The sequence below is a fragment of the Pseudochaenichthys georgianus genome, chromosome 19 (genome assembly GCF_902827115.2).
Source record: "Pseudochaenichthys georgianus chromosome 19, fPseGeo1.2, whole genome shotgun sequence".
Taxonomy (NCBI): Eukaryota; Metazoa; Chordata; class Actinopteri; order Perciformes; family Channichthyidae; genus Pseudochaenichthys; species Pseudochaenichthys georgianus.
Window position 1 is genome coordinate 12,742,039 of NC_047521.1, and position 14,648 is coordinate 12,756,686.

The 14,648-nt window shown below is 40.4% G+C and overlaps 2 protein-coding genes across 4 annotated transcripts in view; both read left to right on the forward strand.

Annotated features, from left to right (window-relative positions):
• The first annotated feature begins 6,073 nt into the window (after positions 1-6,073).
• Positions 6,074-8,971, forward strand: rpl38 (ribosomal protein L38). Its single transcript, XM_034108177.2, has 5 exons — positions 6,074-6,154; positions 6,360-6,386; positions 6,975-7,035; positions 7,422-7,544; positions 8,908-8,971. Exons 2-5 carry the CDS (start codon positions 6,384-6,386, stop codon positions 8,931-8,933), a joined length of 213 nt encoding a protein of 70 aa, XP_033964068.1. The 5' UTR covers positions 6,074-6,154; positions 6,360-6,383; the 3' UTR covers positions 8,934-8,971.
• A 1,022-nt stretch (positions 8,972-9,993) lies between these two features.
• ttyh2 (tweety family member 2) overlaps positions 9,994-14,648 on the forward strand; it is a 76,078-nt gene continuing 71,423 nt past the window's right edge. The window contains exon 1 of one of the 3 annotated variants that reach the window (XM_034107843.2): positions 9,994-10,453. In XM_034107843.2, the coding sequence (XP_033963734.1) occupies positions 10,325-10,453 (129 nt within the window). In that variant the 5' untranslated portion in view covers positions 9,994-10,324. The remainder of the gene's footprint in view (positions 10,454-14,648) is intronic. The other 2 variants (XM_034107841.2, XM_034107842.2) reach the window with 2 other exon arrangements.

The following is a 14,648-nucleotide window of genomic DNA, read 5'->3' on the forward strand; positions in this document are numbered from 1 at the left end:
TCACTTGCAGCTCAATTCCCCGTTCAATGTGCGTTGTCTGTCAGTTTTCTTGTTTGGAAATCCTGTCAAGAAGATGCTTAACCCTGAAAGCCTTCTTTTCCTCCGAATAATCCAAACGAATCAAAGTGTCTTCTAGCTAGCAAGCTAGCAGTTAGCCATGGTTTCACTGGAGGACACACTTTTACAAGCAGTTTTGTTTATAACAATAGCCTATCCCGAGGCTGGTGAGCCCCAAGGTTTCATTTCAAGTTTGTCTTCAAAAGCTAGACTTTAAAGTATGTGCTGCTGCATAATATGGGCATAGATATGTCTCGTAATTATTTGTGTGAACATAAAAATAATTTGTGTGTAAATATGTGATCTGTAAATGTAAAACAACATCCACAAATGCATTTAAAAGATTTGCAAACTCACAAATACATTTGCAAGTGTAAAACGGATCTGCAAACACGCTAAATATGTTCACAAATAAAAAAAAGATCTGTGAATATCTCTTTAACATTTACAACTTTCGATCAGGCATTTGTGAATCCATTTTGTATTTGTCGACCAAAAATGCGCTTGCGGATCTCAAATCTCTGCTCGCGGATCTCACAATTCTGCGTTGCCAACTCCATAGTAAGGAAAGTAGCTATTGGCTGTCCGGAAAGTCGCCAGAAATCGCCAAATGACGTCACCGCCTAATTTGCATATCATGTAATGGCGGCTGTAGGAGCGAGCATGGTACCCATAAGACGCTTCTCAATACACAAATTTCCCCTCCTCGACTCCTCGGTCCTCCGGTAGTGACCCGGAAATGAATTTCAGCGCGCCATTTTGAAGGACATCTCATTTCTCTAAATGCACACCGAGGACCGAGCATCGAGGAGGCTCTCTGGAGGAGCTATAACCGAGGATACACTGATGGTTCCTCCACGGATGCATTTCCGGGAACGGTGGAGGCGTGACGCACGGCCGGACTTATCTCAGCCAATGACAGCTCTGCATGCAACCCCTGGATATTATTTTAGAAACTGCTTTCATCGAGTCGCGATGTTTACAGTGAGAACAGCTGTGAGGTCCGTGCATAAAGCAGAGCAGTGTGTATAATATGTATCACTCAGTATAACAGGCATACTCTCTTTATTTGCTTTAGTTTAGTAGATATCTACAAACAAAGAGTCGATATTTTTCTAAGACCATTTAGTGCTTCACATAATAAAATAAACAACAACTGTAGTGTAGCCTGATTATGCTTTAGGAGCTGTAGGTGTGTGTGGTACAGTGTGTAGGTGTGTGTGTGTGTGTGTGTGTGTGTGTGTGTGTGTGTGTGTGTGTGTGTGTGTGTGTGTGTGTGTGTGTGTGTGTGTGTGTGTGTGTGTGTGTGTGTGTGTGTGTGTGTGTGTGTGTGTGTGTGTGTGTGTGTGTGTGTGTGTGTGTGTGTGTGTGTGTGTGTGTTGTACAGTGCGTAGATGCGGCGGACAGACGGGTCTCAGTTGGTTTGGTGTCCTCTGCTTACTTTTAATACTTGCAAATACAACTTTTGGCCCGTAATTTCAATTCCCCATTTCAACTACAAGAGAGGGGGGGGGGGGGATATATCCAGTCTGTGATTGTGTTACGTGATTATGAGAGTGCTCTCATACTTAAATTGTATATATTTATATAAATATATTTGTGTGTGTGTCCGCATCTGTAGCCTGGTATTGTCTCATTATACTGCACTCTCAATGAATTCAAAGTAAACATGTGGGGGAACAATGTTCAGCTGATCTAACAGAGATTATAAAATACAGTGCTATGACAAAACACTCGACAGCTGATGCAGCTGTTGCCACGTAATAATGAACGGACCTCGCTTTAATATGACTGCTCAGAGGAGAGGAGTTCTCATTTCTTTAAACGTCTGCTGCTTCCCCTCCTCGGTCCTCCGCTCGCATCTCCTGTGGGCGGGACTAAGTCTCGAGGAGGGGAAATTTAAGAATTGAGAAGCCTCTAGAGATATAAACACTAGATGGCTCATGGGAGATTTTCCAGCGTAGCTGACCGGCCGCCATCTTGCTACAGTCAATGGTAGCTGTTGTAAGGTGAGTGATCTGCACACAAATACTCTTAACTCGCTGAAATCTTGACTGATTTACAAACGGTTTGGTTTATTATAAACATTATTAGCATGGCTATGATACAGGATGATTGGACATGTTGAAATTGCAGCTTTTCTTTGTGTATGTGGTTGTATTTATTAGCTGGCTAATAACAAGAGGCTGTGAGTGAGACCTAGTATTACAAAGTTCACCCAGCAACTTTACACCAGTGGGAGAGGCAGAACTGCTCTTTCTTTTCAACATAACTTAAGTTACACATGATTTATTCCAAGTGGTTTGGCTTGTTAAAAACATCTTGCATTATGATAGCCTTCAGGAATTTGCTGGCTTTGTGTTTACAGAAGTACCTGACTATGCCGGACTTTTGTGCAGCCTACGGATGTTCCAATCTGCGCTGTCTGCAAACAAGAACCCGTGGGATCACCACATATGTTTATGTTTGCTCAGTCTAATAAACCCATAACATGGTTGTGAAAGAATACCAAAGCTGAGGCTGATTGATTGTTGGTGTACCATGTGTCACCGTGTGTCTTATTGGTTTTGTGTTATACTGTATTTTATTGTGTGCAGCTGGTCCTTATCTCCAAGACACATTTAAAACAAATAACCTTGAACCTTGAAGCCCCATCTCTCCCCACCTGCTCCTGCTTCCTACATCCCCTCCACACCACACCCAGTTGTTCTTCTTAATAATAATAATTATACATTTATGTTGGGGGGCCGCCTTTCATAACACCCAAGGACACCTTACAGGGGCATAGGGGCAATATAGGGAACAATTTAAACAGTGGATGTTGTGATATATCAGCCGGGGTGAGACAAGACAAACCACAAATGGACTACAGAAGGACACATGGTACAGTTTATATTATTCTTGGTCTTTTTTCAATAACATATTTCAAAGGTTCTGGATTTGTTTACAAATCTAGAAACTAAATACAAAACTAGGATGATATGAAGATCTCATGTCAAAAATAATTGTGATAAATTAGACAGAAATGGCCTGTCTGTGAGCACATTTTATGTTGGTTTGGTTCTTCTGATAAAGGTGTGAATATCTAAATAATATACCAACATATGCTATTGTCATTAGTTGTGTCCCTGTTCTTTAAGCTAAGGCATTGCTAAATTAACAACTCTTGGCTTACAGAGTGGTAACATGAGACCGATTTTTATATATAAAATATAAATGTATTTTAATTTTATAATTTATTTATAATTTATTTTAAATATTAACAATATAATAAAATAAATGGAAATATATACACCGGCAAATATTTAATATAAATACCTTGTGTGTGTGTGTGTGTGTGTGTATAGCTATTGCTTTATCTGATTAATGTTATTTTCATATGAAAGTCCATGATTATAAGTATGCAGTATCATAACTACATCTTTGATGTTTATAAAAAACCAAACCGTTTGAAAATTGAGCAAGCTATGGTTATTTAAATAGTAAACCATAATGTTATGAATGAGAGCACTGCCTGTAGCAAGATGGCGGCCAAGTGGCAACGTCGGTCTCCATTGGCCAGCAGCGCGGGTGAGTCATCTAGTGTTTATATATATCTATGATGGTACCAGTACCAGGGCCCTTTCTCATTTCTCGAACTCCCCTCCTCGACTCCTATCCTCGATAGTTAGTCCCGCCCACAGGAGATGCGAGCAGAGGAGCCGAGGAGGGGAACCAAGGAGAGAGGAGGGGAAGCAGCAGGCGGTTAGAGAAATGAGAACGTCTTTTAAAGAGACGTCCATTAATGATGACAGGAGGCACAGCAGCCCTCTGTCTGATGGACAGATGTGTAACCATGACCTCACTAGGTTTTATTGGAGGTAAACAGGTTTGCAGAGGGGTCCTTATCCAAGGCCGGGGAGTGTTATGCCGTAGTCACAGCATATCCTTATCCCTCACCAATTCCAACTAAGGCCCCGGCGGGGACCTAGCTCCCTGCGTGTGCCTGTCTGTGTTTGTGTATTTGCATGTTCTGATTAACCGAGCCTCCCCCAAATGTTATTTTTCTTTTGTGTCTATATCTACGCCGGGATCCGGAGTCGAGACTGATCCTCTTGCTGTGGTCCTGTGCCCTGAATCCTCTATCCTGAGTTCTGGATTAAGTCGTGGACTTCGGGTCGTGTCTGGGCCTGCGGTCCTGCCTTGGGTCTCGTCATGCTGCTTCCCTGATGGCTCCCACAGGATTGTTGACATCCTCGTGGATTCATCTTCTTATTATAGACACATGCATTTCCAAACATTCGGTCTATATGCTGTAAAATGTATTATCTTTTCGATTTCCACACGGCATCTATTGCATGTCTGTCCATCCTGGGAGAGGGATCCCTCCTCTGTTGTTCTCCCTGAGGTTTCTCCCATTTTCCCCTTTAAACTGTGGGATTTCTCTGGAAGTTTTTCCTTGTACGATGTGAGGGTCAAAGGATAGAGGGTGTCGTTTTCTCATACTGATATTCTGCACAAACTGTGCTGTTGTATTTACTGTATCAGGGGTGCACATAACCTTTTTGCCCTGGTTCTCAAAGGAGCACCTATAGAGATGTTGCTTGGTGCGCATCCTTAAAATGAAATAAACCGGACCTTTTGAGGGGTATTGACTTTATGAACGGGGTGGAGGTGCGCTAGTGAGCACGCAGCAGGGTTACTGTGTGGAGCGCATAAAGCAGACCCTTCACGCGATAGTGAGGGGTAGAGCGAGGGATCGCAGATGCCGTCGTGCTCGCGGACGGATTAAAACAATTAAACCTAAATGGCTCACGAATTATACTTTAGCGGCAACTATTATGCAACTCGCAAATCTCTCTCTCTCTCTCTCTCTCTCTCTCTCTTTTCTATCTCTCTCTTTTCTCTCTCTTCTCTCATCTCTCTCTCTCTCTTTTCTATCTCTCATCTCTCTCTCTTTTCTCTCTCTTCTCTCTCTCTTTTCTCTCTCTCTCTCTCTCTCAATGTTGGTGCGCAAATGTGCCTTTTTTCAAATTATCCGGTGCTCTTTTTTGGCGGGGGGTGCGCAACCTGCGCATGTGCACCAGTTATGTGCAGCCCTGTGTATAGTGTCCTTACTGTAAGGTAATTATTATATGTACTGTAAATCGTTTTAAAAATGTGTTATATAAATAAAACTTGATTTTATTTGATGTGATATGCCAGAGGCAACAAATGATTGACAAGCAGCAGCCAGGCTGAGATTAACCTGAGTTTATGAGGTCTGCAATCAAACTGTGTAAAGAAAATACACTGTACACATGCTCCTTTATTAATTAGAAGTATAGTCTTTGGCTTGCTTCTTTACATGTAATAGTTACATATTGTTTGTAAGATGTCATTTGTTTCCCATAGTGTTTTCACAAACTGTACTCAAAACAGGTAACAGTGCACAAGGTCACACACGGTGATGAAAGGGGATCTGCTTGATTCAAATAAATTCCTCCCACATAAACTGGCCTAACACATCTTGGATGTCTGTTATGCCAGTGTATTTCTATGATTGTATAACATCTGTCTGCAATAATAATAATGGAGCCAAGATGTACAACAGTAAGTAAAGATAGAGGTATTTAAAAAATAAAAAAGAATGTCCATCTAAATACAAATATGAAATATACTTAAGAAATGGCATCTTCACATTTCACATTTCGTAAACTACATTTCTGTACACATTAAAACAAACGATTATATCACACATCATTTTGAGACGCTCAACAAATACTGTTGATAGATGTATCATAAATTATACAAATTAAAAATGTTCCGTCTCAGTCAAATCACCAAAAAGTATGACAACTTTTGTATATGAGCTTGTGTGAATCATTAGATAACAGATAACAAAAGTATTTAAATATTATTCAAACCAAGTTTGTTACGGTTTCTGGGTTTTCTACTTACGTACATGAATGTAGTATTATCAAATTATTATGATGATATTGATCTTTTTGGGTTATATGATTTTGTAAACGACAACGGGTAGTTCTTACCGCTGGCCCTCTTTCCTTGCCGTAGCAGCGTATAAAAGCTTTCCTAACCGGAAGTTCCGTCCCTCTTCATCCCCTCTCTGAACGACTGAGTGAGTTCCACATTGACACATACAAAAATTACAAATACTATCATCATCCATCCTCATCTCCACCAGTAGTTATATCCCCGCTACTGCTAAAATACAATTTATCAATTCAGCTGGCCCATGACAATATAATCATTTTATTTCCGAGACGTCTATTCCCGTTGTTATAACCGATAAACTGACTCCATCTTTTTCTGCTTTCCCGCAGCGTTCAGTCCGCTGACACTGCAGCATGGTAAGAACTTCTCATTTAAATACTTTAATAGCTCTGTGTGAATAGCTGATAATGATGTAGCTTGTGTGTGTTGGAATGGTGTTACCTGAAATGTGTTGGTTGTAATATTTAGAGCGTCAGATACGGTGGCTAGCATTGGTGATTAGCATTAGCATACTGCTGCGCACTGGGCCACCCGGCTGCTGTCGGTTGCATGTTCACGAGCCCATAGTCGCATGTATTTACCCAAATTGTGATGTGCTAGAGTTAAATAATTTCATATCTACTTTTGAACTATGTTAGCTGTAGCTAATAACATCTGATTTATAGTTTACTAATTGTACGTTAGCCACCTGAGACTGGCGTTACTAGCTAATGTAGCTTTTGACCTATGGTTGTCATCAGCAAGGCATGCTATCATCTCAGGCTGATGTGCTCGTGATGCTTTTTAAGTCTTGCAAGAATAATGATGGACCTAGTGCTGGGTTTCGATTGTGACCAGAAACATCAGTTCCACCGGTCCCCTAACATCACTGTTGTCCATTGTCAATCTCTGTCTTGATACTTTGCCTCAATAATAATATTAGTGCCTTCTGTTTTTCTGCATAGCCTCGCAAGATCCAAGAAATCAAAGATTTCCTGCTCACAGCCAGGAGGAAGGATGCCAAGTGTAAGTCTTAAGTTCCTATATGGTTAATTTTAGTTGTGCAATATGTCTTAACTTCATGTTTGGCCTCTGCAAGAAACAAAACAAGTAAATAATCTTTGTTGTTAAAATAAATACCTAAACACTTACTAATCTATTTCAGTACAGACTAATGGGCTCTCCCACTTTACTCAGTAAGGGTTACATTGAGTATTCAGATTAGTCAAATTGAAAATGTGTCTACAGGCAAACGTACATACAGGTGTCCTATAAACTTCGATCTGTAAAGCATCACTACAGTATTGGTTTGAAAGTGAAGAGATGCTCACATGTGTCTGATGTTTGAATGGTTTTTAATCCAAGTAGTTGTCTAGAGCTGCATCTAAACTGGCTTCTTTCTCTTTCTTCAGCCGTAAAGATCAAGAAGAACAAGGACAATGTTAAGTTCAAGGTCCGCTGCAGCAGGTACCTGTACACCCTTGTCATCACAGACAAAGAGAAGGCTGAGAAGCTGAAGCAGTCTCTGCCCCCGGGTCAGTATCTAACAAGACATTTCATTTGACCTTGCTCATAGTCTTACATTTTCGGTTTTTTAAAGAAGTTGCCATCTTTCCTGATGGAACCCTGTTGTGCACCACTGGAATGATGTTAGGATTTGTTGGTCTGAGTTTCTTATTCTACTAGCATGTTTTTAAGGATTCACATTTACCGGGATGGTGTGGTGCATATCTGACAGCAAAGGATGGCTCTAGTTGTAGCAATTTACTGTAGAATGATGTCAATGATGTAAACGAGGCAATTCTCGGAGCATTCACAGAAACACATTGCAACTGTTTTACGGTGCTTGAAGTGATTTCAATGCATTTCTTGGGCCTCAGGAGCACAACCTGTGTTTTGAACAGTAACTAAACAGAAGTTTAAAGAGATTAAAACGGCTTTGGTTTGTAGCATTTTAAATGGGAAGAGTCCACATAGGGTAGATATATGGTTGACAACAACTGGTCTAAAGGCTGATACGGGCAGGGGCAACATCAGAACTTAAACTGAAAAAAGCATAATGTAGAATACTCCCATCATTGCAACAAAGGCCAAACAAAAAATAGACATAACAATTTTCTCCATTTTAACATGACTAAAGAAGGATGGACAGGGAGTATAAGGAGAACCTTCATTTGTGTGCACTGAGCAACAGGACATATATCTCCCCTTGTTGTGATGTTTGCAGTGACTTAAAGTTGACTTTAATATAGTTGTCATTGTATCTTATTGATATTAGATAATTACAAATAATTCAGCTGCATGTGGGGTTGGCTATTTTTCTCTTCTATAAATCAGAATGACAGACACAGATGTTTTCAGTCTTCACTAGTGTATTAAGGTGGCTTCTTGCAAGTGATCATAGTTGAATAATTAAGAGGTTATTTAAATGGTATATGGGCAAACACATTAACTAGTTATAACTGTTTTAACTATATAGTGTGCAAGCAAAATACCTAAAAATTGCGCTTCTGATGTAGTTAATGTCCTTTTTTTCAAAAGCACACGTGGGTGGCAATAAAGCATTTGTTTGCATCTCTTATTAACTAGAGATCAAACATGCTGCAACATAAATATAATTTCATTATTACAAAACGTTGCGTACTCCTTGAATCTCTATAATAGCATCTTTGAAGTTTGGTATTTGTAATGCTGACATGAGCCAGTCTGTCTGGTTTCTCAGATATACAACAATGAATGTGTTGTTTTTTTGCAATTACCTCAAACCAAAAGTGACCACTTGTATTCAGAAGTGAAACATTTGTAATGTTAGGTACATGAAATTAGTGTCATTGTTTGCAGGTGTGATGTTTTTTTGCTGGTGACTCTTTCTAACCAATGTTCCTTTCCTCTTCACAGGTCTGGCTGTCAAGGAACTGAAGTAGATCCGTGATCAGATAATTGTAATAAAAAATGGAAAACAGTTATTTCTCTTTGTGTTTTTTTTTCAACTGAATTGTCCTGATCTAGCCTGTTTGCTAAAACAGCATGGTCATATGTATTTGTACCTCTTTCCACAAGATGTCAGATGTGAGCTATAATCAGTAGTAAGAGGAGAAGTGAGGGGAACCACTGTCCGTGTCAAAGCTCTGTAAAAACTATCCCAAATGATGAGACCTTAACCTTGAATATGCCTCACTTATTTATTGAACGTGCTCAATTACATTTATTATCAAATTCCAATTGTATGTTTAGTTTTATACAGTCTTGCTATAACTCGGGTGGAAGAGTTTAAGTAGTATATGTTCCCTCAAATGTAATGTCGCCTATGGATAAAGTTTGTTTTTCCAAGTAAATACCTTCGAAGACGTAAATTAGCTGTCCTTCAAGTGATCTGGAGCATTTTTAAAAGACGAGCTAGTTGGCCCTTCACTGCTGAACACTACTGCAATGCTTTATTTGACAAAAAACAGTGGGAGAATCCTCTTACATTGTTAATCAAGTACAATGCAACTAGCTAAACAGTTTCATGTCGTGCTACAGCACCATTACGAACTTGCCATGTAGACCTTTCTGAATAGATGCTTTACATCGGATTGTTACTGGGATTTTAATTAAGCAGCAAACCACTACTGCAGTTTCTACAGATTTCACAAGTATATTCATTGGGTTATCTACAGATCTATATACTGACTCGACACCTTTTTCCTTTTCAAATAAATGGTGAAGCTAAGGTTGCTCATGGTTGATTCTGACGTGGACATGACCTGCTGTAAATGAAAGATATTTGTAATGGCTTGCGTTAGCCACTAGGTGGCAGTGCGGTATTAATTCCGCAGAGAGACGGCTGAAACAATGATTAAACCATTTAAAGCTGTCGATATTACATTATCACTACACATTAAATAAACATTATTTTTTAACAATATTAGTTCCTCGGTAAACATCTTTGTAAACATCAGGGGCTTCCTTGCGCGCTCCCGTCTCTCCTCGTGTCCTTACTCGGTGCGCGTAGGCCTCTGAGTGTAGTATCTGTCACCCGGATAGGAGCGGAGGGTCCTCACTGAGACAGAGTCGGAGACATGGGCGCTGTGTGATTATTTCTTCTTTCATTCAAAAACCTCTGCCGGATTTCACTTTGCAGCCACACTGGTGTCTGGCTGGACTTCTTCTACGGTTTCTCTCACGTGTGGCTGAGAGAGTGTCTCCACAGTCGAGTATGCTTTTATCTCCGTCTTTGTTTGATATGAGACGGGATTAAGATCTCCGGAGCCCGCTTCAGTAACGGGAGGCTAATTTAGGCTGTAGTCGAACTTTTTTTTGTATCTGGTCAGGGATGTCTTCGGCCCGGGTGGATTACATTGCGCCCTGGTGGACTTACTGGCTTCACAATTTCCCTCATATCAACCTGAGGTTTCAGCCCATTGACAACAGCTTCCAGCCCGAAGAGGAGAACTACCAGCAGGTCAGTACAAGGGGATGGGACAGGAGCCCGGTTATCAATGCCAAAACTGAAAAACCGGACCCGTTTTGCACAACATAGTGCTCAATTGTGAGTTTTTCCAACAATATTGCAACATATTTATCAATCTTTCTTTGATAATCCTCCAAAATATAGCTCATAATAGTCTTGGCACTTGTGCTATCATCAGTTCGAGGGTGTTATCAATAAGATTGCTACTGCCTCTATGTTACATTTTGCACGATTGATGACAAAAGATGTATATAATGTCTATAAAAAGTGTCTTCCAGGAAACTTAAGTAGAAGAAGAGTCCACCATATATTTGGACCCAAAGATCAGTGGACCAAGTAGGCTACCATCTATTTTAGGTGTTCCAATTTGTTTTGTATTTTTGAAAAAAATAAAAAATGTCTTTGCTAAATGTTATCTCATTATATGTATATGTTTCAAGGAATATTACGTTTCCAGTAGAAACATAACATTCAGAACTTGTAAATACAGCCCTCAATTGGGCATGTTACATTTATTTATTTATTTTTAAGTTGGACAAATAAGCCTTTGTGTCTGTTGGAGAGAGATATTATTTGGTGTGTGTGTGTGTGTGTGTGTGTGTGTGTGTGTGTGTGTGTGTGTGTGTGTGTGTGTGTGTGTGTGTGTGTGTGTGTGTGTGTGTGTGTGTGTGTGTGTGTGTGTGTGTGTGTGTGTGTGTGTGTGTGTGTGTGACTGTCTGTCTGAGAGTATGTCTGTGTATTTGCGTGTGTTTATGTTGTATGGATGTTTTACACCCATTAAGTGGTTCCTGTCTAACTCCAGAGGCGGTGACAGGACAGGTTCACACAGTTTTGAAGTAGCCTGGGATCAACTGTTGGATGACTAATGACCTGCTTGTGATCACATGTCAAGAACAATGAATGATTTATAATTTCACTGTTTAATCTTTCAGGGTTCTGCGTAGCTCCTGTCAGTGCATGTGAACATCATGCTCAGAAGTGACGACATAGTAGTTAATTACTGCAGCGTTAAAGCACGGGGTTGATCAGGGTGAGGTTAGTGGACTTGTAGGGTGTGAGTTGTCCATCAGAGAGGGGACTCATATTCATGTGGAGGGAGGAGGTATTCTTGAAGTGCAGTGACAGACAATGGAAATAAGTAAGTGTTGTGAGTCAAATGAAAAACGTCTAACAAAGGATTACATTGGGCTACATTTAGGCTATTAATTCGTGGAGATGTCTGTATTGTACTCTGCAATCACGCTTTCACTTCCCTTATCATCTACTGTACAAACATATTGCCAACAAGGTGGAGCTTAGGTTGGCTTGGAGAGGAAACAGATGTGTCTGTGGCCCAATACCATCTTATTCAACAATACATTTGCTTAAAAAGTGGCTGTGATGCATTTCTGTTCAACAAAATATCCGGTGGCAGCACAACTAAATTGGATTGTTCTCTACCTAGCATCAGTTAAGAGGCGAAGAGAGCCTAAATGATGAAGATTTTTGTCTTTTTATACAGCCAGTTTCCATTCTCAGTAGCACTGTGGAAGTGGAGTCAGAGCCACAGGGTGTGGGAGTGGAGGGTGGGGAGTCTCAGCTGGAGATCATCACTTCCTTCTGAAAAGATAGTCAACCACAGGCAGACACTTGAGTCATGGGTGGGAAACCCTGTCATCGCCACCATTAACTTCTTTTCTTTGAATTGCATATCTCTGTTTTTCTCTCTGACACAGCTTCTCCTCTAGAAGAGATATGGGTAAAATCCTTAATATTCTCCTATTGAAGATTTGTTTTCTTTATTGGCCTCGTCCTTTTATCGGGAGTTGTAATTGGCTAGTTGTAGTGTGGGCAATCCTGCGGAATTCCTCTCTTGGCTTTGCGCCATCCAATGTGATGGAATGCAAGGGGTCGCGATCTTTCCCTGTTCTTTGTCTGTCTGTGTGGTTGTAGTACGTTTCTCACCCTCTGTTGGACACTGGCATTGTCTGTAATGGAATGTCAGAATCACCTGACTAGAGGTGCCTCTATGTCTTCTGACAATAAGCAAGCTATTCTATCTAGGGCTACACGATATATCGTGTCGTGACGATAATCGCGATATGCGCATGCGCGATATTCACATCGCAGGACGTGACGATTTTTTGAATAAAAAAAAAATATATATTTAATTTTTTTTTAATATTAAGTAGGCAAATTAACTCAAACACGTCATGTTACAATTATTTTTGCTGCTTGCTACAAAAGGGAAACTCTCATGTCAGGGATACTTGAGTGAGTGACATGCAGGCTCTGCATGCACAGCAAACCACCAATCACAATCAAATCTCCAAAGCAAACGGACCCGGTGATTAAAGGTAAAAACACTGAATAAAGTAGTTTCATGTGTTTCTTCAGGGCAGTTCAGCGCTGCTAACCGAGCTAGCTCAGCTTGTTGCTCTGATAACTTAAGATCCAGACGTCCGTGACTAAAATCCTTCATCTGGTTAAATATAGTTAAAAAAATACCATTTGTATAGCATTAAAGTTCAAGAAAGGATGGTTTGCGGGGGGAAAAAACGGTCTTTTCTTAAATTCCTGTATGTTTTCATATCGCAATATATATCGCGGGGGGGGGGGGGGGAAATCGCAATGTCAGTTTTTTCCAGTATTGTGCAGCCCTAATTCTATCCTTGTCTTAAAGTCGTGTATTTTGGAATTTCTCACTCAGAGCTGCATAAAACTGTAGAGTTCAGGGTTTTGAATGCTAAAATGAACTAGTGTTGGTCATACTTCTCTTGCTCAGGACAATCTGGACCATTTTGGACAGTCTTTTCCAGGGAATTCATGAAGTTGCCCTCAGTAATACACATAATGATTACTTCTTTTTAAGTATACCGATGCCTTCACTTACTGACCCCTCTGTGCGATAGTGACATCCCAGCATTGTTGATGATTGCTTTGCTGATGCACATCCTCTCCTCAGCGGTCACACAGCACTCCTCAGTCAGGACTGTCTAATGTGTTAAATGTATTTCTCTCTGCTCCTGATGTCCCGAGGCCTGGAAGATGGAACAAATGCTAAAACTGACAACTGGAAAAGCTCCCCCAAAAATAGGATAGGGGGCCTAGTTTTTTCTATTCTGTGTGTGTGAGCTCATGTGTGTGTGCATGTCTTTGTGTGTTTTGAGTCAGACATCATGTGGAGGTCAGCAGGTCCTTGTCCATCTGACGTCCCCTCCCATTTCCTGCTTTGTGAAGTTTTTTGCCAAATTTTCTCTGTGTTCATCATGTGCTCCTTCCTCCAGAGCCAGGTCAGTTGATGGTCATTGTGAACGCTGTGATGGAGCAACTTCATTCCAGAACTTGGTAATAAGGCTAAAGTAAAAGAGGGGCAAACATTTGCATTACACATATTGCCATGCTTCGGTTTGCTTTGTGGTATAGTATGTTTATGTTGTATCAGTATTCTGGTCTCTGGGCCTTGCTGTTATTAGGGCTAATTGTATCCAATAGAATTAGCCTGTTGCTTTTTAGTACAACCTGATGAACTACTTGGAACCATCCTTGGCCCTGTTGATGTTATATACTGCTCTGTTAAATATGAAGCCAGAAGGCACCGGCTTAATTTAGCACATAGACGTATTGCAAAGACAACAGGAAGTCACTGACTCGTGCTAAGACCCTTGTTCATTTCGACTCAATTTGTGTATTAGGTACATTTTATTATCTTTAGACAAGGTGGGACTAGCTGTTTTCAGTCTTCATGCTAAGCTTAGGTAGCCTAACCATATTCTGCTCCAGCTTCATTTAAAACACACAAGGTATCAATCATTAATTCCTCTCTAACAGTATGGCAACAGAGATTGATCATCAACACATCTCTCTTTTTAGTCGTTTGAGTCCTTTTTGGCGGAAGTTATACTTTTACAGCAGTTACTGGCTGCCTCTCTGACAGCCCTGTTGTTTCAATTTGAATGGAGATTTTCTGCTTCATTCTATTTCTATGGTATGTGCTCTCAAGAACCCACTTGAGTGTCATATTGTCCTGAACATGAACAATAACTGCAGGAAAGCTTGTGTATTTACAGCAGACTTCTATAATGTTTCGTCCTTTAGGTAGTTCCAACTTCAGGTCACTTTATAGAGCTGAGAACATGCTCAGTGATTGCAGCATTTAATGCGTAAAAGGAAATATGTTTCATTAACTTAACTAACATTGACATCT

What these genes read in the sequence shown, in the direction of transcription:
- rpl38 (XM_034108177.2), top strand. An exon ending in CAGGAGGAAGGATGCCAAGT is followed by an intron (nt 7,036 to 7,421) that starts GTAAGTCTTAAG and finishes CTCTTTCTTCAG; the next exon opens with CCGTAAAGATCAAGAAGAAC. An exon ending in GAAGCAGTCTCTGCCCCCGG is followed by an intron (nt 7,545 to 8,907) that starts GTCAGTATCTAA and finishes TCCTCTTCACAG; the next exon opens with GTCTGGCTGTCAAGGAACTG.